General features: G+C 43.7%; 2 protein-coding genes across 6 annotated transcripts in view; one reads left to right on the forward strand and one right to left on the reverse strand.

Moving 5' to 3' along the window:
* Nucleotides 1-2,444, reverse strand: part of DEPDC5 (DEP domain containing 5, GATOR1 subcomplex subunit) — an 89,485-nt gene extending 87,041 nt beyond the window's left edge. For both annotated transcript variants that reach the window (XM_024567037.3, XM_053928649.1), the window contains exons 1-2: nt 2,297-2,444; nt 1,489-1,606 (exon numbers count right to left, since the gene is read on the reverse strand). In XM_024567037.3, coding sequence (XP_024422805.1) covers nt 1,489-1,546 — 58 coding nt within the window. In that variant the 5' untranslated portion in view covers nt 1,547-1,606; nt 2,297-2,444. The remainder of the gene's footprint in view (nt 1-1,488; nt 1,607-2,296) is intronic.
* A 2,570-nt stretch (nt 2,445-5,014) lies between these two features.
* PRR14L (proline rich 14 like) overlaps nt 5,015-23,884 on the forward strand; it is a 43,447-nt gene continuing 24,577 nt past the window's right edge. For 3 of the 4 annotated variants that reach the window (XM_024566600.3, XM_045200564.2, XM_045200565.3), the window contains exons 1-3: nt 5,015-5,222; nt 13,753-14,272; nt 21,849-21,921. In XM_024566600.3, the coding sequence (XP_024422368.2) occupies nt 13,802-14,272; nt 21,849-21,921 (544 nt within the window). In that variant the 5' untranslated portion in view covers nt 5,015-5,222; nt 13,753-13,801. The remainder of the gene's footprint in view (nt 5,223-13,752; nt 14,273-21,848; nt 21,922-23,884) is intronic. The other variant, XM_045200563.2, reaches the window with a different exon arrangement.

The following is a 23,884-nucleotide window of genomic DNA, read 5'->3' on the forward strand; positions in this document are numbered from 1 at the left end:
CTGACAGTTTTATGTCAGATCCCCTGTGAAGCCTTCCCCCAAGTTCTGCAGTCTGAAGCGAGCTCTCTGAGCATGAATTCCCTTCTGCTTTATCATTTCCTTTTTGCACGTCTGTCTCATCGAGCTGAATGCCCCTTAGGGACAAGGAACTTGTCATATTCACAACCTTTATGCTTGGCACAGGTATGCACCTACTATTCATTGGATGTATATTTATAGTCTTGCGGGAAACTGGGTACAGCACTAGCTACCTTTATCTTGTGGACAAGAAAAAGCAGACTCATATACATTGTATATATTACTATATAGGATGGGGCAAAATTAAGTTTACAATTGTTCATATGGAAAATGATACAATAATTGTTAAATAATAATACAAGGATAAACTGTGTTTCACATACTCACACTGTAAACCTCCTTTGGCCCCGCTCTGAATATACTGTATCCTTATATCCTTCCCTCTACCGAAAGTTGTTTCTGTTGGCTAGCCAATTCTACTTCACCAATGTTTAGGCAGCATCAACTGCATACCAAATACAATGTTAACAGCAGATCGTGCGTGTTAGCAAAAATTGCTTTAAATGTAGCAATGCCTGGTATATCCTTATCCTGGTAAGTATAGTGGCTGCAGTTATTGAGCTGCACTGACGAGCCTGGTGCTCTGCTGTATACACACATCATCTAACTTGATCCCCACAACACCTTAGGACATAGAAACTATTGCTTTTCCTTTTTGGCAGTGCTCGCCTTTGGAGCAAATGCATACGAAAATACGATTTTAAAAAGGCTCATTGGGTTGTTAATTCCAATTGCTGAAGCAAATAAGGTTATTAGGACAGGAGGAAAAATTACTTATTTACAAAACAAAAAAAAAATCTTATTATTGTCATCCTGTTCTGTAGATTTATAGACTCAAGGTGATAAGAGAAACAGAGAAACTATACTAAAAGCACACGGATTTTTCGATAAGGTGCACTAAGGGCTTGCTGGAGTCACAGGGAATGTTAGAGGCAGAGCTGATACTCGATCCTGGTTTAGTGCAGGACAACACTCTGTGTGCGCTTCTGCCCCTTCTCCCTGTGCCTCACAGCCACCCACAGTTTCATGTTTTGATCATACCTGTCTCATGCATATCGACTATTTCTCTCTCATTGAATATACGTTTCACTTTTCTGCCAAACCAGTGCAGACTGAAATGTTATGGAACATATACAGTAAACATGTAATTAAAAAAATACAAATAAAGGGTAGCAAACTGACAAAATCCACAATGTTCTTTAAAAGCCAGAGGTGCAAATGCTCTTAGAAAAGGCCTGCGCTCCCCGGACCTACCGCCCTCCCACTGTTGTTTGCTACTTGCTGCTTCACTTAGACAAGTTGCCTGTCTAGCCTCCATTGTCACACGGGCCAGTGTGAGATTTTCAAGGCACCGGACACACCAGGACCTCAGCCAACTCACACAACTCCCAAAGACCAGTCAATACTGACCACTGCCCCCAAAGCCCTTCTTGTGGATGACCAGTTTGTAGACCTTTGTTGTTCTCATCTTGTACTGTTTCTTCCTTCAGCTGTTCCAAGCTTGGAGGAGAGAAGTCATCTTGACTCCCTGCCATTGAAACACAAACAAAAGGCCTGTCAGACTTTTCCTTGCAATTGCTCTTTGATATTAAGCTACTGAAAATACTGCTTAGCTGGAAGGTGGCACCAACCCTTGCAGGAAATCACTCCTCCAAGTACAAGGAGGGATGGAGAAAAAAATAGAACCAGAGAATCTGGGAACCAAGGAGAATTCGAGCCAGGCTCTAGTCCAACCTCCAAGAAGACGTTCTCTCTATCACACTCCCAAAGGGAAAACTTGTAGTAAATGGGGCACTCATTACCTTGCTTCTGTTTACATCAATAACACTCAAATAAAAAAGAGATCTTAAGAGGTAAGCACACTTATTCTGTAGATGGGAAAAGTGTGGGCCAGAACAAGGGACTTGGCCAAAGTCATTCAGAGACTGAGAGACATTCCCACAGTTCACGTTTTGCCGTCAATGTCTTGGGCAAATAGAGTATAAATGGGAGGAAGGCAAGGGTTCATTCCCCAAATCTCCATCTACATAAACTGTCAGCAATTCCTCCCCCACAGACACTCATTTCACAGCTGAGTCCCTTGAGGTTCAGAGAGGTGAAGAGTCTTGTCTAAGGTCACACAGCGGGTTGGAGGGGTGGGGCCAGGACTCGAACTGGAGCCTCGGCCCCCCTCCCTCTTGTTCCCCAAACCCGGGCCCCGGCTGGCAGCTCCACTCACCCGCAGCTCCGGAGCCCCTTCCCGCTTCAGGCCGGGGCAACGAGGATCGGATCCTCGCCAGGTCCCCTGCGTTTCCTTGGGACGCCCTACCTACGCCCCTACAGCCCGTGCAGCTTTCGTGACCGAGCTCTAGGGGCCAACCCGCCCGCCCCAGCCAAGGAGCGCTCACCTGAGAACCCGCGCCGCTCCGGTGGCTCCGCCCCTGGGCTCCGCCCCCTTCCCGCCCACCTGCCCCGGGCCTCTCTGGCCGGGCCTCCGCCTCCTCTCTGTGTCCGCGCCGCTTCCTCATCCGGGGCTTGCGCCGGGGGGGCGGGGCGTCGCGTGCGGCCCCCAGCTCCTGTTGCCCCCTGCATTTCCCGCTTGCTTGTCAGAAGACCGTGAGCTCTAGAGAGGAAATCTTTTACTGTCTAGAAGTTCGTAAACAGATCAACCAGAGATCATCGTTTCCAACTCGATGACTCCCCCAACAGGGCAAAGTCGGGACAGTCCCTGGATCTATAAAGAGAAACTTATAGACCCTCGTCTGGCCTCACTGGGCTACTGAGAGGCACAAGATAGTTTCTGGGAGAACTTTTGTAAAATCCAAAGGGCTGAGCACGTGCGACTCCTGGGAAGTATCCATTTTGGAGGTCTTTGCAAGTTCAACCCCCAAATGATGGTTGTGCCTGTGTGGTTATGAAATAATAGCTGCCATAGCGTTCACAGACATCCTTATGTAATCATCACATCCCTATTAGGTGGCAAATACTATCGTGTTTCACACACGGGGAAACAGACTGGGGACACGAAACTCCTCGGAAGGAAGCAACGATGGCGCTTGACTTGGCTCCGAAGGCTGAACTTTTAACCAGCATCCTCGTCTCACACCCGAGGGCTCAGCCTAAGATCCTCCTGGAAGGGACAATTTTCTCTCCTTGAGGAGAAAACCTGTGGGCTGTGCCTGACACTGGCCAAAGGCTTCTGACACGTTGCCAGCTCCATCTGATTGACCTATGGTTTTCAGAAAAATTCTGAATGTTGAAAGATCAACCCGTTGTATACCACAAGAAGACTTGGGAGTGGCAAGACAAGTAAGAGCTTTCTTAAGCATCCACGCTTTTACTTCAGGACTCACAAGTTAAATATTAAATCATTGTAATTTTTTATTCTTAAGGGAAACATAAGCAAGTGGACTGCAACAGTTGCAAAGTTTTTCAGGGACAAAATGTTACATGTAAAACTTTTTATGTTGCCAATTCAGGGACACACCCAGATCCCCCAGGCTCTTTTCCGTTCTTAGCAGCCGTGGCTGATGGGAAGTCCTTCCATCCCAGAGGCAGCTAATGGGGTTCTCTCTCCCTGCGTGTCAGGAGAATTAGATTTCTTCTCAGAGATGCCCATAATTGATATAGTATCTTAGAAATGAAAATATCCCACTTTTTAATTTGGCAAAAACTTGTGAAACACCTCGAACAAGTTTTGAGATTTTTAAAACTTATCTAAAGCTGGTCAAGGTAAGGGGAGGCTAGAACTCCCAAAAACTCAGTGAACAAGACAAATATTTATTGAATGCAACCTTTTCAAATCTAAATTAATACAAAAACATATGCTGTACAAAATAATCACATTTTCAAATAAAACAAGATCAATATTGGTGCTGTGAGGCAGAAAGGCAAACCAGAGTAATGGTTTCTCAAATCACCTTCAGTAGACAAACCGTTGCCTGAAGAAATACCTAAGGAAGCAGATTCTGCAAACAGAAATGTTTTAAAGTGAATTTCTAATTAACTCATCCCAATATCTGTACATCTGTATAGACGATATATGGACCCACAGACTGTAAACAATAGGGTTGGCATTTGGGTTTGTGTATCTCCAGCCCTAACTGAAGCTGGAGAAAGCATTATCTCGTATTAAATGGCCCACATGTTGATGGGCTCAGAGATATCTTGATTTGAAAAGGGACGGTTTCCCCTGGCTGGTGTGGCTCAGTGGATTGAGCGCAGGTCTATTAACCAATGGGTCTCCGGTTGGATTCCCAGTCAGGGCACATCCCTGGGTTGTGGGACTGGTCCCCAGTGGGGGAGTGCAGGAGAGGCAACCACACACTGATGCTTCTCTCCTCTTTCTCCCTTCCCCTCTCTAAAAATAAATAAGATTTTTTTTTAAGGGGAGATTTAAAGTCTCCCAAACCTTTCTTCAAACGTCTGTTGTGCGTCTACTTACTCAGGACACCGCTAGGTGCTGAGCAAAGAATGATGAACAAAATATACAAGGGTGGAAAGGGACAGACGATGAAGAATAAAGAGATGAAACAGGGCAACTTCACTTGGTGTTACAGCTACAAATAAATTAAAACAAGACGCCTTGCCTTATAGGACTGGAGGCAGAGAGGTGGCATTTAGATTTAGTGGTCAATGTGACAAGAACAAGGGAAGGGGGCCCCTAAAACAGATTTCAGTTGTAAAGATCTCTTTGGGCTGCCACAGTGGAAGGCCGCAGGCCGCGACAGTTGCAGTGTCCAGGCCACAGAGACGGTGGACTGGTCCAGGGTATTGGTAATAGAGACAATCACAGGGCCCTGTGGGGGTAAAAAGGTAAAAAGGTGTGTTCCGCTTTAAGAGTACGGGCCGCAGAGGCGGGGCAGAAGAGAAGCGAACCGAGCTGGAGAAGGGCGGACGGCCCGACGCTGGAAGAGCAGCCCAGAATGGTGCGCGCGCACCGTGCGGGGGCGGAACTTGGGCGAGCCCGCATGGCTGTCTCAGGCCCCGGATAAGGAAGTGCGGGGAGGAGGGGTGAGGACCATAGAGACGTAGAGGTGGCGGCGGCCGGAGCGCCGCTGGGCTCTCTTGGCTTGGTAGGCTCAGGTAGACTTCGCGGCTGCTGGGCTGCGGCTGCAGAAACCGGGCTGGCGGGGCCGAGCGCGGGCCGCGGAGCAGGCCTCAGGGTAAGAGGCCGGGGTCGGGAAGGCTTAGGGTGCAGCCGCCCCGCCCCACTGCACCCTAAGAGGACCGTCCGCCGGGAGGTGCAGGTTGCGGGGGACCCCGGCCCCCCCACTCTCGGGGTGCCGAAGGGAACCGAGGCTGTGCTGCGGCCGGCGGAACGACCCGGGGAGAGGGAGGAGACCAGGCCCCGCGTCGCGAGGGGGAAACTGCTTCACCAAGTCATGGCTCCGACGGGGGCGAGATACTCCTCTTCAGCCTCGATCCGGCAGGAGACCCCCAACTTCCTTCGTGGAGAGCGACGCCCCTTGTCGGGGACGTACGCTGTTCCTCGGCTTCAGTGCGTTTATCAGCAGAGCAAGACCCGCTCCTGGGGTGCGAGAGGGCGATTTTGAACTTATTTTAAGGAGGGTTTAAAAGATAACCTCAAACAACACCTTCCCCCTGCCCCGCCCCGATTTGGTCAGCGCCTGCCCCCCAAGTGAAGAACGAGACTCAACTTGCCTAAAAGTGACGGAGGGGGTCTCCCTTCCCTGTAAAAGACAGACTTACTTTTTCTCCTTTATTTTTACCTTCACCCCGAGATCTAGGAAGGAAGACCCTGAATTTACTTGACGGCGTTAGAAGTCAGCCTTTCTCCCCTCCCCCAATCGTGTACGCGGAGCGAGCCCAGCTTCTCTCCCCCCACGTCTCCTGGTGTGCAGTGAGCTCCGCTCCTTGGCACGGTTGGCGTCTGCAGTGTGATTGTTGTTAGCCTGTGTCTCCCACTTCCCATCTTTGTGACCTTAACTAATTAATTGCTTAACCTTTCTCACTCAGCCCATCTCTCATTTGGGTACTCTTTTCATGGAATTGTCATAAGAGGTAAAGGAGAATTTGTGTAAGTGCTTTGTACATAGTCATAACCCTTTGGTCGATTGTTGCTATTGCTGTTACTTAATTTGTTTTTGAAAAGGAAACTAATATCGTCCACAGAGAAACAGATTTTTCCATGCATGTCTTTTCTCACCACCCCCACCCCATCCCCCCAAGCCCCAACCCCCAGCGCAAGTATTCAAGCCAACCTTTCTCACGAGAAAGGAGGCTTTACCCCTGGGGTGGAGAAAGAGGCACTTCTAATCCTCTTAGATCCTGCCATCCTCCCCCAATTAACAAAGAGGGCCTCAATTAGAATAATCAGGAAAAAAATACTTTGTTTTTGGAAACAAGTCTGTACTCCAAGAGGTAGGGAAGCCAGCCTTTTCTTTGTTCAAGGAAGCTATCACTTCCTCCCTGTTTAGAGATGTCCTCTCCCACTCCCTCTACTTGCTCTAGCGACGAAAAAGCTTCCTTCTATCCAAGAGCCCCCTCCTTCAGAGAGGAAGATTCCAACTTGTTTCTCTTGCTCCTCCCAAGAAAAATACCTTTGAGAGGAGGACTCTTGTTCTGCTGTATATTTAGAGCGGCACAGATGGTTCCTTTTCTCTTCCTTTGGAAAAGAAATTACAATCTTTTATGCAGAGAGGCTGTCAGTAGAAATCAGGAGCATTTTCCCTCCTTCATTCCCTGTGTGGAGACAGGGATCCTTTTTCTGCATGCTAATAAAGGGAGGAAAAGGGAAACAGTGTTTGATGCTTTTGAGATTTCCTGCACACTCCGTGTTGAACAGCTGGGCCCTGTTTAGTAAGTATATGGGCTTCCCTGCCCCACTTGCAGTTTGTCCAGAGATCCTGTTAAAAAGATTCTTCTTTCTCTGTCCCTCACGAGGAGGCCCCTTCCTCTGAATTCCCTCATGGGGTGATTGGCTATAGTATCGGGATCTCTGGGAAAGAAAGCCCCTTTCTCAAGGTGAAAGGGGTGTTGTGAGATTCTGAGGGCCTGACAGTGCTCACAATACTATTGTGAGTATTGTCAGGGCCCGGTGTTATTAACTGTTCTTGTTTTCGTTAAGAGCAGCCCCTTTGCCCTGGAATTAAAGGGAGGGGAGACCTTCAGACTCAGGATTATGGGGTCACATGGTTTTCTGTTCTGCTCTTTTCTTTGTTTGCTTTTCCCCCTTATTTTTTTCCTTAGTGCTACAAACTTTCCCCACAGGACTTTTGTTTTGAGGAATGTTTGAACAACTAAGTAAAAATTGTCACTTCGGCAGGTTTTTAGTTTTATGAAATGTATTCTAACGACCTGAGAGATGCAGTGTTATCTTCCATTGGTGGTTTTTTACCCCTCTGGCTTATGTTATTTGGTGGAATAGGAATTAACCCTGCCAAGTGGCCTGAAGACAAGTTAAAAGCTTTCTATCGTTTTTGTATGTAAAGTGTTCTTAAATTACCTCCGTTTGCCCTTGAGTATTTTTAACGGAGGTTAGTCTGAGCTCTGTACCACCATTGTTGGTGTCTATAGGTGTGCTTTGCTGAAACAGTGAAATAGAAGTTTTACTTAGAGGGACCTTTTTGAGTAGCAGGACCTGTGAGATTATTCTGTTTACTTTGTTAATTTTACACATGAAAAACTAGCCTAAAATACTTAAGCCACACATTGCAGGCCATGCGACTAAGTGCGTGGCTGGTAGGGACCCTGGTCTCCCCACAGGGAAACCTGCACCCGGGCTGCTCCCAGCACGGCTTCTGCATTTGAAACACAAAGATCTGGAGATGATTGTTCTCAGTTCAGAAGAATGTCTTTTATTGGAAGAATTGCACTGAACACTCTCTATAAATATCGGTCATTTTTTTTTCCTTTAGCAAAAAAATCCATTCTCTAAACAATCTAAATCTTGTTTGTGTTATGGTACAGATGACAAGCCAATAGCAGCTGGCAAGAGTTGTTCGTGAACCTCTGGGTTACTTTTTGCTTATACCTCAACCTAGATAATTATCTCTGGTGTCCTCACGCAATAGGTGGGTTACAAGTCATTAGTGAGGATTAAACCCTAAATCCCTGTTTACATTTTATAAACATGTGTTACTCTTTCCTTTTAAATAACTTGAAGTTATTTAACATTTAATGTAAAAACTTTTATACTTGAGACAGCTGACATTTGGGAAGATACTGGTAAAGTGATAATACAGTTACAATTATTCTTTATAGCTACATATTTGGATCTTGGGAAATAATGTTTAAAAAAATTTTAACATATTCTGCACACTCATTGTAAAAAAAAAATACAACATACAGATAAGTCATTCATGATTCCATCACCCGTCGTTCCATCACTGTTGGGTTATATTCTTTCAGACGTTTTCCTGTTTATTCTTTCACACATTTCCTGTATATTCTTGCAGACATTTTTCTGTGTGCGTATATATTTCACCGAAAAGGGCCCTGGTATTGACGTAGTTTAATAAAGTAGCCCAGGCAGGTTTCTATGTAGAGATGTATTTCTACACCATTTTTAATTGCTCCGTTGTATTCAGAGATTTAGTTTTAAAGAATTTGCATGCTAAAGTTTTGGGTTTTCTGTAGTCTTGTGGCATTACAATATCTTGATAGATGGCAAAAAAATGGAAAGAAGAGTTTAGTGATGCAAGCTGGTGAGCTGAGAATCACTTTAAGCTGTGACTCCAGGCTCGCATCTAAATATTATTCCGTCTCTGAGGGTTCCAGCCAAGGCACTCAGCTGTTGTTGGTGGCTCAATGGCAGATTCCGGTGAGAAACTTGACGACCCAGATTGGGCCAGGAGAATAAGGAGGAGGGAGTGTCTGTTTTTCTCTGACAGCCAATTTGTCTAGTAGTTTTACAGGTTGAAATTCTTGGAATTACGCCTATATAAAATGAGACCATTAAGAGATATGATAGCTTTGTGGCTTGTGGCTTTTGTAAATTGGAAGTTATCTTTCAGTGACCAAAGCGTTTAAAATTGTTTTGGCCGAGGTGAGTTTGCAGTGTCTGTGGAGGCATAGGAAACGTAAAGGTACTGTTTTTCCCGAGGAATGTTTTGAGCTCTTTTACATGATTATTGATACTGCCTCTTTGTGATAAAGACGGTTAGCAAATGTGTATTTCTGCATGAGTTTGTGTTCAGAAAAAAATCTTGAATTAGGACCATGGGGATGGAAAGGAGTGGGATTTGTTAGAGAAACTGCTGGATTTGAGTCCACAGGCTACCAAGTGCTAATTGAAAGGCAAGTGGGAATTCAGACATAGTTGTTTGGGGATTCAAGTGTGAGCTCTCGGGTAATGGGGATGTCATTACTGAGGGGGGCAACAGGGTCAAAAATAAGCATGGAAGTTTACTGAGGGCATTTTATTCATTCTTGTTCCTCGTAACTGTTTGCATGTAGTAAGGCTCAATCATTTGATGGGTTGACTGGACTCTTAGACATGTTAGGTTTGGGGGGGGTGCCATCCTTATGAGTAAAACTGGTCAGGAACTTGAAAAAATGGATAGGTTTCTCTTGTTTTTCATCAGTTTATTAAGATACAGTTTGTATACCATATGATTCATGAACTTAAATTATACGATTTGGTGGGTTTTAGCACAGTCAAATGCAGCTATTACTATCAATTTTTTTTTTTTAAGATTTTATTTATTTACTTTTAGAGAGAGAGGAAGGGAGGGAGAAACATCAATGTGTGTTTGACTCTCACACACTCCTAACCGGGGACCTGGCCCACAACCCAGGCATGTGCCCTGACTGGGAATCAAACCAGCGACCCTTTGGTTTGCAGACTGGCACTCAATCCACTGAGCCACACCAGCCAGGGCTCAATTTTATTTTTTAAAAATTGATTGATTGATTTTTAGAAAGGGGAAGGGAGGAAGAAAGAGGAGGAGAGAAACATCAGTGGTTGCCTCTTGCATACCCCGAAGCAGGGACCTGGCCCACAACCCAGGCGTGTGCCTTGACAACCCACCGAGCCATGCCAGTCAGGGCACGACAGTCAATTCTAGGACATTGTTATTGATCCCCCAAAATTCTGTCCATTAGTAGCCACTCTCTATTTCCCCACCGCTCCCAGCACTCGGCAGCCACTGATCCACTTTCTGAGTCTAGATATACCTCCTCTGGGCATTTCATGTAAGTGGGAGCTCATGATACGTGGCCTTTTGTGACTGGCTTCTTTTTCCCCGTAATGTTTCCAAGGTTCGTCCATGTTATATCATAAATCAGTACTTTATTTCTTTTTAGAGTTGAGTAATAGTCCATTGTACAGATAGACCACATCTTATCAGTTCATCCAATTGATGGACATTGGAGTTTTTCCCACTTGTTGGCTTTTATGAGTAGTGCTACTGTGAACATTCGTGAAAGTTTTTGTGTGGATGTGTGTTTTGGGGTCTATAACTAGGAGTGGACTTGCTGAGTCCTGTGGTTACCCTGTGCCTAGAGGTATAGTTTTGAGTCATCCTCGGAGCAGAGAACCTGTAAGAAAAGGTGAGGTCGTCAGAAAAGTAAAGCCTGAAAACAGAGGTTTATCAAGGATCAAACTTTTGAGAGCACCACGCTTCAGTGACACACAGAGAGAGGAGCTCTTGAGCATAAGCAGGTGGGCAGACCCACAGAGCTGATCTCCACCCGCAAACCTGCTCTTTCACAGTATCTCTTACTGCAGGGATCTTCCGGGCTTTACACAGGGTGGGGCAAAAGTAGATTTATAGTTGTGAGTGTGTAAACAGTTTATTCCTACGTTGTTATTTATTAATGTATTATCTTCCATGTGAACAATTGCAGATCTACTTTTTGCCTCACCCTGTGTATTGTGACAACAAAAAACTATTTTATTGTTGCGAAGTGGAAACTGAACCAAATGAAAATTGAGCACTTCCTACCTTTTGGGGAGGGGCATCAAATAGCAATTCCACGTTGTCTCTGTTAGTCCCCGCCCCCATACACATGCGCATGCATAAAATGGCCCGAAATCTGAAGTGCCCCCCAGAAATATCCCGGAGCTAGAGGGAAAAGGGAAAGGCTATAGCTCCAAAAAGGATGCATTTCTCTGAGCACTATATGAGTCTCACTTGATTCTCGCCTTACTCTTTGCTGCTTTTTTGGATTCAAGCTGCTTTTTTTTTTTTTTTTAAGATTTTATTTATTTATTTTTAGAGAGAGGGGAAGAGAGGGAGAGAAACATCATCAGTGTGAGAGAGAAACATCACTCAGTTGCCTCTCCAACTGGACCCCTGGCCTGCGACTCAGGCATGTGCCCCGACCAGGAATTGAACCAGCAACCTTTCAGTTTGCAGGCCAGCACCCAGCCCACTGAGCCACACCAGCCAGGACAGATTGAAGTTTATTTATCAGCCTTCCTGTGTTACCTAAACTTTATGGACCAGCAGCCTGATTTCCTATGATTTCTAGTGTTTAAGTAAGTAGTGTAGCATTCCATCCTTTTACATTTGAGTAGGGTTCCTTAAAGACCCTCAGGACACCCAGTGGATGAAATCAGGAGTACTCAAAGAGTGAATGCTTCTTCACCTGGAGACAGAGCGTGTGCCTCTGTGTAAGTGACATCTGTGGGTTCCCCCAGATAAGGCAGGAATAGAGACAGAGACCAAGGAAACTGGGTTGTGAGGATTCGCATGGTGTGTTGGAAAGTCCCTCCCGTCCAGAAATCTGGCTGTGGTCAGTGAAGAGAAGGTGAGACAGTTCAGTAGCCAGCACTGGATTTTACTGGTACATAATATGTTTATTTGGGGGGAGAGCTGGATGTCAGGAAGTTGTAGGAGTAGAAATTGGCTGGCTTTCCGAAACACCCTTTCCTATGTGCGTTTTAGCCAAAGGGATATATGCCCATCCATACCTCCAATAAATCCTTGTTATAAACTCTGAGTTGCTGTATATTTCTCATCTTTTCTCTCCTTGTTTAGGGTTAGGGAAAGCATCACGAATGAAAGCATGCAGTATCTTATTTGTTTAACCAATTTCCACCTTGGCCAGGTCAAAATGGATTTTATGGAAACTGCGCACATTATTGGTAGACTAAAATGGAAAAGTTACGGACCAGGAAACCCTGGTTACGAGGGTATCATTTCCTAGCTCTGCATGAGCGTGTGTGTGTGTGTGTGTGTGTGTGTGTGTGTGTTTTGACTACTTTAATCATATAGTATTATGAACTACTTTGATACAAATGTTATTATTTCGGCAAATAAGCAGTGTTTCCATCACCCAATACAAGAAATTAAACATTCCCATTTCAAATGAAGTCCCTTGAGTATCCCCCTCCTTCCTCTCAGATAACTGTAATATTTTAGGCAGGTCATTTTTAACCTCTTCAGGTGTGATTTTCAAGATTTTATTTATTTTTACAGAGGGAAAGGGAGGGAGAAAGAGGGAGAGAAATATCTATGTGCGAGAGATAGGTTGATCGGACACTGATCCCTTGTCTCCCGAACGCCCCTAACTGGGGACCTGGTCTGCAACCCAGGCATGTTCCCTGACTGGGAATTGAACTCGTGATCTTTTGTTTCACAGGCCAGCACTCAGTCCACTGAGCCACACCAGCCAGGGCTTCCAGTGTGATTTTAAAGCCTGTAATGGGAAGATGATAGCTGCCCTACTCAGCTCACAGATCTATTGTGAGAATCGAATGAGTGGTGTCTGTGAAGACACTTAGGAAGTCTTAAGATGCTGAATAAAAGTCAGGAGGGATTCTGCTAAAGAGCTGGTTTTGTAGTGTCCTGTGCCGTAGATACAACTCAAGTGTTTGGTGAGCAGCGAAGGAACGGAATTCCACTTTCTCTAGATCTGCTTTCAGAAAGTATCTTAATGTGATTCACATTAGACACTTGAAGAGAAAAGTGCTTATTTAATGAAAAAGTGTCACTTCTCTGAAATAGCTACTGTATATGAATTGTTGAATCTCTTTGTGATAGTCAGGTGGTATTTCTGCATCTGATTAGTGATAACATCGTGGAGTGGGATGTCACAGAGATGTTTTTGAGGGAGGCTGTTGATTCAGGTAGGGCTGCATAGGATGGATACCCTAAAAGGACTGTCAGGTTCTTCAGATTCTTGTGAGTGAATCAAGTTCTTCAGAGTCCCTTAGTATATATTCATTCAGCAACTATTGACTGAGCACCTATGTGTCGAGTACCTATTCCAGACGGCAGGGATGTAACAGTGAACAGAACGAGCAAGGTCCACGCCCTAAAAGCAAGTAAAAAGCTGTTTCGATCTTCTAATTGACTTCAGGTCTATCTCTTGGATGCTTAGACGTGTCTTATTCCCCACAGTATTTGCTGGCTCTCCAGGTTTAAACTGAGAATTGTTCATAAGGCAGTATTTGAATTGAACCTAGACAAATGTCTATTAAAAGTGTAAGGAATTTATTTTTCCACAAACTCAATCTCTTTTTTAATTGAATTTATTGGGGTGACGTTGGTTAATAAAATTATATAGGTTTCAGGGATACAATATTATAACGTCATATGTATATTGTATGCTTACCAACCCAAGTCCACAAATTCAGCCTATTAAGGACAATTTTTTGGCGCCAAGTAATGCCAGCATTCGAGGTAGAATTTATTGTCCTTATTTTCGCCAGTTTGAGCTGAGACAGCTTTCTTCTGCCCTGAAAAGTTTTAAACTTTTATCCCTTCCTTTGATTTGTGTCAGGGTGAACCGACTGACATAAGACTTGACTCCATAATCCACGTCCGCCCTAATGCTGTCATCCGGAGTAGAGACTCAGCCAGTTCCACTTGATTCCTCCATGTCTGCTGTGGCACAGGAATTACACTCTGAACTCCCCGTGAGTGTCTCCAAAGAGCTTCATGTTGACCCTGAGCCAAGTTTGTTCCCAGATGTAAAACCTGGAGCCTCAAGCGCTCTTATAAGTCAGAGTAGGGCAGCACCCTTGGAGCTGCAGAGGACTCCTGCGGAAAGTTGTGAAGAAACCCTTGAGACCTTGGATCATGGGGGAGAGCCTGGGCGGTGTGGGCTGGTGGACTCCACAGCAGGAGGTTCTGTGGCTTCTGAGATCTTGGATAGGGAAGAGAAAACCAAGAGCATGGAGCTAAAGGTCTTCAGAGATCAAGGGGACCAGGTGGAAATTGTAAGAGACCCCTGTGAGGGAGCAAAGGAAGACCCATGTCAACATTCCACAGCCGCTGAAGAAAAGATCAGCTCAAGTCAGGTAAGAAATGAGATCTTGATTCACGTGAGTTGAGTTTGACTGACAGTTTCCAGAGCAGCCTTTCACATGATGAAGTACAGGTGCTGACAGGTAGCCTATGATTTATTCTTGAAACATTTCCAAAATGTTGATTTTGGTGTTAACTTTTTTTGATGATCTTTTAAAACATGTGATTCACATTAGACACTTGAAGAGAGGTGCTTATTTAATGCAAAAGTGTCACTTCTCTGAAATAGCTACTGTATATGAAATGTTGAATCTCTTTGTGATAGGTGGTATTTCTGCAACTGATTAGTGATAACATCGTGAAGTGGGATGTCACAGAGATGTCTTTGAGGGAGGCCGTTGATTCAGGTAGGGCTTCGTAGGATGGATACCCTAAAAGGACTGTCATGTATTTGAAGCAAGCCCTTAGCTTTGCAGGTCCAGAAACTTGACTTTTACTTTTTTGTACATCAGAGGTGATGGTCTCCAAAGGACTGATTGATGCTAACCCACTGCGTGAACGGCTAAAGTATCAATCAGAAACCCAGTTCTTTAGTTAACTCACCGTGAAAAGTGGAATCACTACTTTGTAGGAAAAAGGAAATCACATCTCTTTGTGAGTTTGAACTCAGAGTAAGAGGGGTTAGTTAGGTGAGACTACTGGTTGGAGAGCTGTGATGGACCCCAGTTCCTAAAAGATAGACCTGCCGAATGAACTAGAAAACGTGCTTTCTCCCCTGGATGGTGCCTTAGACCAGGAGTTAGCAAACTTTTTCTGTAAAGAGCCATATAGCAAATACGTATTTTAGGCTTTGCAGGACTCATGGTATCTGCCTAAACTACAGCTCTGGCACTGGAGAGCTGTAAAGTGAAAACAAGCATAGACAATATGTAAATGGGTGAGTGCGGCTATATAAATAAAACTTAGTTTATTATAACCGGCACTGGCAGGCTGTAGTTTGCCAACCTTTGCTCTAAACCCACTAATAATTTATATGCTCTGGACTTCCTGGTCTGGGCTTCTTTCCCCACCTGATAAATACACCATTTCTTTGCACAGGTTACCGGCCAATTGATTGCTGTAGTAGGCTACATATATTGACCATAATTAGGATAAAGCATTAAGTAATAATATAATAATCAGATTTTATCCTGTGATAATCTACTCGTAAAAACAGTAAAATGAATGGGGTAACAGATTCTGGGTATAAAGGTTTCTTCTTGGTGTTGTGGGCTGAGTCTAACAAGTTGAAAGTTTCTTAATGTAATATTTAATGTAAAATGAAATTATGCATATGTAAATTGTGAAGTGTAATGATCACAATACAATACACCTATACATACTTGTACGGACCATCCAACCTAAAAACTGAAAATTACTTTCCCTCTGTTCCTTTTAAAAAACCATCCCTTTCTCTCTTCCAACGCCACCATAGTTAAATCCTATGAATTTTGTAAAGCAAACTGAAATTTAATAGATATAAATTTAAGATTTTGTACTTAGTTCCATAAGTTGAACTCCACAAGTGAAAAAAAGCAGTGTTTATGGAGAAACAGAAGACCTACAGGTTTTAGCTGGTCACTTAGAATTAACTTTGTGGTGTGGAAGCCAAGGAAAGCCAATTTGCTCTTAATATACATGAACAGAAATGTGTTTCCCGGACTGAGGTGGTGGTTGTGTTCTGTTGAGTTCTGGTTATCCTGTAGCTGGAGTGTCATACTCACAGTCCCCTACCCCCACAGTGCTCAGGTGAGCTCAAGATGCCACCAGGGTTGGGTGGGTGTGGGGTGAGAGGAAAAGCAAGAAATGTGCCAGTGTTGGGGTTCCTGGCCAAAGGGGACCCTGTCCCCTTCTCGCGGTGAGCCTGGTGTTGTGTGGAAGGAGTGTAGAAAACTAGGAATGTATTCCTGGATAACAGTTCACACTAATGACACAACCTGAAAACACACCAGCAGAGACCAAGTTGTTGGGCATGTCTTCTCATGAAAGAGAAAAATCAAGAGAAGCCTTCAAGAATTTGGGGGCTGTCAAACAGAAGTGTTCCCTTGGCTCAGTAGCAGGCATGGCAGCGATAGCTCCTAATCATTCTTAGGTCACAGGACCCTTTGGAAATCTGAATGAAAGCTGCATACCTTTCAGAAAATCAGACTTACCATTTCAGAAGGTTTGCAGAGCCCTGACATCCTTGGACCTCAAGATAAGAACCCTTGCTAGATTGGCAAAACACCACAAACATAGTCAGAAAACACTGACAAATTGGGAGAACATAATTGCAACGTATATCACAGATAAGGGGCTTATATGTATAATGTGTAAAGAGCTCCTTAATTGAGGAATGAAAAGCCCAGCAAAAAAATGGAAGGAAGACTTGGATATTCACTGTGTGTGTATGTGTGTTGTACTTCAACACAGGGAGAGATGGTCAATCCCACTCATAATTAGCGATGCAAATTTAAACACGTGATACTACAGTTTACCTATGAGAATGGTGAAAATGAAAAATTACAACATATCTGGTTGGCAAGGCTGTGAGGGAAAAGGTATCATACAGTCTTTGTCCTTTTGTAAGTGCCCTTAACATTTTTTAAAGGCCCACTTAAGAAGTATTCTAATTATGAAATATTTCAACAATGAAACAGTAAACCAGCAAAAAATCATTCTTTCCTGCCTATGATTATGTCAAAAAGGAATAAAAACATGTCACTAACAATTTTGTGCTTTGACCTGGGACACTTTTATCAGGGAGGGGAGAAGAAAAGGGGAAAAGGAAGGGGAAGAATCTGAGAACAGACTGTGGAAGGGACAGCTGCAGCCAGACTGAATGATGAAAGAATGTATTCAGTTCTAAACTCCCCACTTGTAGAGAAGCAAGTTCAAAAACTACGTTGCAGGCAAAAGTTACCAGCTAGAATGTGGGGAGACTGGTCTTATGCAGGAATAAGATACAAGAAGAAAAAAAGATATAAAGAGGTAGTATGTGACATCCTAAACAGATAACTCTTTATGGAGTCCTTGGGTTTGTTTGTTTGATTTTCTTGGTGCTTAGATATAAGCTGTAGGGGGTTTAACCTTTTATATATTTTGCTCCCTCCACCCCCACCCAAGTGGTAGCTGTGCCTGGGTTGAATGTGTTGTAATAGCTTTGGTTCCAGGGCACAACACTTTAATCAGGCCGTTCTCAGAGAATTCACTGTTGGGAAACGTTACTAAATGTCTTGCCCAGGTAGCACGATCAATGCCTTATGTTAAGCTACCAGTTGTTTCTCTCAATTGGGACACATGGAAGAAAACTCCTTTTTATTAAGCTTTGTAAAGATGATTTAAAGTTACTGTTGTAACTTTACAGTTGTTCCTGCCCAACCTTTTGGCGTCTGTAGGCCACACTGGAAGAAGAGCTGTCTTGAGTCACACATTAAATACACGAAACACTAATGAAAACAAATGAGCAGGAAAAAAAAAAAAAAAAAGGTTTTAAGATAATTTATAATTTTGTGTTGGGCCGCATTCATGGCCATCCTGGGCCCTATGGGGCCCATGGGCTGCAGGTCGGACACCCCTCCTTCTAAACATGCAAGTGCAGGAAAATGAAGTACCCATCTAGAAATACAAAAGTGTCTTTATTTTCAGTGTCCTTTGCTATGAACTTAATGATGGCTATTTCCACAAATGTCAGGACGTAGGAAGTATCTCAGTAGCAAGTATTGTGGACCCGTTAATTGCATAGTACTATACAGGCAGTCCCATCTGAAGGTGGGGGTCATCACTGCCCTTCCATCTGCCTCTGCCCCTAGCTCAAGAAGCTCACGTTTGGCGGACCTCAGCAGGGTCAGGGTCTGGTTACAAGCAGTGCTCCCTTCTCAGAGATCCATCGGGCCCTGGGGAGCTTCTGACTACCCTGCTTATAAAAGCTGAAGAGCCTGTGTATACTCATTTTCTCCTTAAATATTTGTGTGTTTTTCTTGCTCTAAACTAGTCTCGTAGGAATGAATCAGAGAATTGCATTTCCCCCAGGACATACAGCCAATTTTTAATGGGAAACAAGATTGCAGATAAATGGTAAGAATGGTTTTCAAGACCCTCCTACCATCTGCCAAAACTCTGAAGAAGTATCAAAAGTTGGTTTGGATTCCAAAGCAGTGGGCAGGGGCATGGCGTGTTGGGTGGGCGAGGCAAAGAATTTATTTGCTGTCAATTGGAAAAACAAATTGCACTATTATGTGGTATTTCTTATGGTCTGTTGTTGATAGAATGCTGTGGCAATTGTCTCACTTGATGTTGAAAAGAGGGATCCATAGGAACTTTATCTTGGAAGTCTATTCAAGACACATTTTGCAGGAAATGGTAATACAATAATGATCAGATGTCGATACTGAACAAAGTCTAAATGGTAGAGAAATGTTTAGGATTCTGCCTCCTGCAAGTTAGAATATTTAGCTGCTAAAATACTGTAGGAAAAGGAAATTGTGTCTCATAATTCTGTGAGTGTTCATTATATGATTGGCTGACCTTGAGGGGTGAGAGGAGCTACACACAGGATTGTTAGGCTGTATGTCCCCTGCTTTGCAGTGTCTCCCCTGTGCACTTGAGGCCCCCAGATTGGTGGGGCTGCCACCTGGTGTGGAGATTGACCACCTCTGTGGTGGTAGTGGTGGCGGTGGCAGTAGTTAGGGGGTCCCTTGCATCTGACCTCAGCCTCCCACTCGGTTTCCTTTTCAACCCAGTCAATTCCTGATCATATTTGAAACCTCAAACCTTGTAGGGGTCCCAGCCCTCTGTGAGGGGTAACTTGATTTTCTTAACTCAGAACCTTTAGAGAGAAGTCAGCAAGGCAGGAGGAGAGTGGAATCACACACTCCTAGCTTCTGCTTTTCTCCTTCTCTGTCAAGAATCATGGTTAACCAAGAAGAGGAAATGGCTTTCGCTGTTAGCATGGCACTCCAGCAGGGTATTTGGGGGCCTCCAACTAAGGATACCTTACTTAGAGCAGCAGATGGGGCAGGACTCATTTCCCAGCAGCTCCTCCAGGGACCAGAGCCAGTGGGGTTAATTGCACAAGCTCACCAGGGTCCTTTGGAATCTGAAGGAACCTGCATGTTGCTGACATGGGCTTAGCTCTTGCTTTACAGAGGCTCTTGAAGGCCCAGAAACGTTGAGGGTAGTAACTTGAGAGGACATACCAGAATCTGTCATTATTAGCCCCGTTGGCTTTTTCACAGAATAGGATAACAGGTGTCTGAGGTCTAGTGAATAGTAGGAGCTTTCGCTCATGGAGCATCCAGTCCTGACAGGACATCTTGTTAGGTGTTTAGGCAGTTGCCATTTTGTCCCACCTGTAAACTTGCTCTCAGCTCTGTGTAGCTAGTAGGTGGGAGTCCTGAGGTTGGAACAGAGCGCTGTCTGACTCATCTCGTAATCACTCTGCCTTTTCCATAAAGCATTAGCCTGAAAAAATACTCTAAAAAGCATCTAATCACACACCTCAAACACTCGCCCTGAGAAGTGGAAAAGTGGAGAGTAGTATCATTTTGGGTAAAGGATCAAATATAACTACAATAAAGATGTTTTCTTAACCTCTTATTTTGGGATAATTCGAGACACAGAAAAAGTTGCAAAAATAGTACCAAGCATGCCAACCCTTCATACAGATTCCTCATGTTAACATTTTATCACATTGGCTTTTTTTCCGGAATAATTTAAGAATATTTTTGCAGACAGGATGCCTAAGTATTTCAATGTGTATTTCCTAGCGAGCAAGGACATTCTGTTACATGACCACAGTCAAAATCAAGAAATTAACACTGATCTAAGTACTTTACTCTACACACTATATTCAAATTTGGCCAGGTCACACTGATGTTTTTTGTAGCAAAAGAGAAGAAAAAGGGTTTTTTTGGTCTAGGAAAAATCCAGGATCACTTGTGACATTCAGTTGTCATGTCTCTTTAATATCCTTTATTCTGTCACAGTTCCTCAGCCCATGGCCTTGACACCTATGAAGAGTACAGGCCATTTATTTTGTAGAAATTCTCTTAATTTGGATTTGTCTAATATCCCCTCATGATTAGATTATGCATTTTATGCCTGATATGTTACGCATTTTGGGGGCAGGAACCCACAGAAGTGACGCTGGTTTTCTGTGCGTCCTCTCAGGAGGCACATGGCATTGGGGTACCTCATTCCTGGGGAGGTAAACTTCCTTCACTTAGTTCAGGTGGGGTTGCCAGGTTTCTACACTGTCAAGTTACTATTTTCCCCTTTATAATTATTAACTATCTTGTGGGGAAATACTTGGAGACTATACAGATATTTCTGTTTCTCAAACTTTTAACCACTAATTTGAACATCTGTTGATGATGTTTGAGGAAGTTTTTGAGATAATTCTTACTGTGATTGTTGCCAAATGGTGATTTTCTAATTCCATCTTCTATGGTGAGTAAGAGCTTTCCCTTCTCCCCATTTATAAATACGTTCTGTCTGGCATTGTGCTAGAATTCATACCTTTTGCAAACTTGGTAGTGTTGCACGTAAGTTATCTGGAAAGTACTTGTTTTTAAGTTCATGCTCTGCAAGAGTATTCCACACTAAAGCCTCACGCGAAGGTGGAGGAGTAGCCCTGCCTTTTATGTGAGAGTCCATGAGTCCTCATCGCTCGATTTCAACAACGATGTTTTATTTCTGCCTGTGTCCACCCGGACTTGCTGTGCTTTGTGTCTTCTCCCCTTCGTGGGTTCTCTTTCCACCACAGAACTTTGCTTAAAGCCCACATAGCTTTTGCTTGTTTTTTCTTTTCTTTTCTTGGTGGGATGTTTTAAATGTTATAAGAATTATTAAAAGTTGTAACAATGATTTCACTATGTATAGATTTAGATGAACGCTATGTGAGAATCTTGTGCTTACTGATGAAATCACTGTGAAAAAAATTTTTTTTTGAATCTTAGGACAAGGAAATAAATGACCCAGAAGAAGTTTAGTGGGAGCAGCCATCTTTGGTCTGTCAGGTCTCCCAGCTGGTGATCCTGATAGAACTCTAACCTTCTGGGGCTCAAAACCATTTGCTGCCCTGCTGAGCACGTTCTGCGTTGCCCCTCCCCAATTTTCTGAATTCCCTTCTGTAGGAGGAAACTGGTTGTTACTGATGGTGTTTTCCCTTATCCCCTCCTCTATGAAGGGGGATGAAAAGGGAAAAAAAAGTAGCCCTTCTAAGAAGTTTGGGGAGAAACTTTGCAGAAGACAATTGAGAATGTATCTAGAATACTTAAGGACTGAGATACCCTGGTGTTTTCCTTTGAAATGAAATTAAAATTGCATTGCAGTTATTTGTTTCTTGATTCAGAAGGTATTTATAGGGTTTCGTATGGATCTGTGGGTCAACATTTTAAACCTTTGTTTTCCCGATCATGGGAAACTTGGCTTTTCTAGCTCAAATTCTAGAGAAGTAGAAGTTTTTATTGATTGTATTTATTTAAATTTGAGGTTTCCTTCAGTTCCCAATCTTTGTGACTTCTGGAGTCATAAAGAGGTCTCTCAGAGGATAATTTGCATTCATGGGCTCACCTGAATCCTCGCTGACCGCCGATTTTCTTACTGCAGGAGGACCGCCTGATGCCGTCACACAAAGAACTTGTATGCACCGACTTCCCTGAAGGTTGTCTGAGCAGCAAAGGTATTTATTTCTCTCAGATCTTTTCCTTTTCCTTTTCCACTCACACACTGTTTTCGTTCACAGTTTCCATTTTGCTTTGGGAATGTAAGGATTATAGGCCCTTGCAAGGTGGACTTGACTCTAGAAATTCTTGATATTGCCCGTGGACATACACGAAGACCCCCAGGACTAAAGAACAGTGCTTTATTTATGACAGTAGCTCGCTTCCCACTTTTTCCATAATGATTCCCACCTGACAGTGTGTTGGACCTTACACACAGTTGCTGATGTGTAATCTTTTATTCGAATATGTAGAATGAAACTGCCTGTTTGGCAGAGTTGTGGACAGGGGAGGAATCCACTCTGTACCTTCAGCATTGTGGCGTGTATCTGTTCCTGTCTCCTAGGCCGGGATGAGAGAAAGTATTCACTCCGGGCTGTCTTGAGAGTTTTCAAAGGCATTTCATTTCCGTTACCTCATTTTGCTCCTCAGAACAATGGTTGGATACAGGCATCTGAGATATTACCTTTAGTTACTTAGTTATTTAGTTAGTTATTTTGATTGATTGAGGAGGGAGCTGAGGCCCAAAGGAGAATGCTGAACCAGGCTTCTTCTTCCCCTGTCCCAAGCTGAAAATAGCCTAAGTAACTTCAGAGAGGACTACGTGTATATATCATATAATTAAGGTTAATAGTATAGAATAATCAGAACTGCAACAAAAAAAGAAAAGAAGACCACCCACAGGAAATAAGTTTAAGTATATGACCCTATTGCAGTATCAGATTTGACTCTGCTTCTTGGCTGCCTGGACAGAAAAGGAAGTACACATCAACCTAATGAGAAAGGACACTTGTCCCAGTTTATCACCCTGCTTCCTGCTGCTGGATGTTTTTTCTGGGTGCAAATGCTTGGCTGTCCAGCATAGATTAAAGCTCTGAAGATGAGAAATGGCGCTTTGTGCATAAGTCTCACCTGGTTCTCACGGCCTCACCAGTGCATTTAGTGCCACCGCCCCTTCCCCTCCCCAAGATCTTTTTAATGGGGCTCCAGTACCGCTATATTGAGTCTTTGGTGTATTGGTATATTTTTGCCCACATTAAAAGCACAAAGTTACTATGTGTTGAATAACACTTTCATTTAACGACTGAACTGGTCTTTTAAACAGGAAAGCTACAATTATTTTCCATGAGGAAATCAACCTTCTCAGACTTAACCCAATTACTCTTCCCTAAAGAACTGGTCCACGTCGAGCCACAGATAAGATGAGCTCTTCTAAAAAGTGTCCTCAGATGAATACTTTGTGGCACTTTTCTTCCTGTCCTAATACCATTCCTCTTTAATGACTTAAATTGTTAAAGTGAATTATTTTTCTCCCCCAAAGCCATATGCAAGGTTCTATGTTTGAACTAGGGGTTTTACTAGAGCTTTTGGCAGCACAGACCTAGTACCTGACTGATACTAGGTCTTGGTCTTCCATTCAGTCCCCCAGGAACCTTCCAAGATGTCCTGTGTTACATAGGAGGAAATGAGTTTAGCTGTCCAGAGTCCCAGCCAGTCATAGCCAAGCAGAAAGGAAGGTTCTATGAAGGCAGGTGCGAGAAAGAATTGAGCCCTTGGGAGCACAAAAGCAGGACATGTGGCCACTGTGGATCGGAATTAAACAGATGCCCATGCTCTGCTGTCGTGTGGCCAGCATTTCAGTTTGCTTTACCAAGGTCAAGATCAAGCATCTACCAACTTATCATTTATTAATGAATTGAATTGAGATGTAAGTGATGTTTTTTAGAAATCCAGTTGTATACTCTCTCAAGGGACCTCAGTTGCCAGAATTTTCACTCTGTCCAAGATCATAGCTGCTAGTCCCGAGCATATTAAAGTTTATGGATATGCTGAGGAATAAATTTGGGTCCCCTGCACTGAGTTGCTTAGTAAGTGAACCTAGGCTACTGTCGTCGCCCCTTGGTGCATTGTTTTTTCCTTCTC

The sequence above is a fragment of the Desmodus rotundus genome, chromosome 7 (genome assembly GCF_022682495.2).
Source record: "Desmodus rotundus isolate HL8 chromosome 7, HLdesRot8A.1, whole genome shotgun sequence".
Taxonomy (NCBI): Eukaryota; Metazoa; Chordata; class Mammalia; order Chiroptera; family Phyllostomidae; genus Desmodus; species Desmodus rotundus.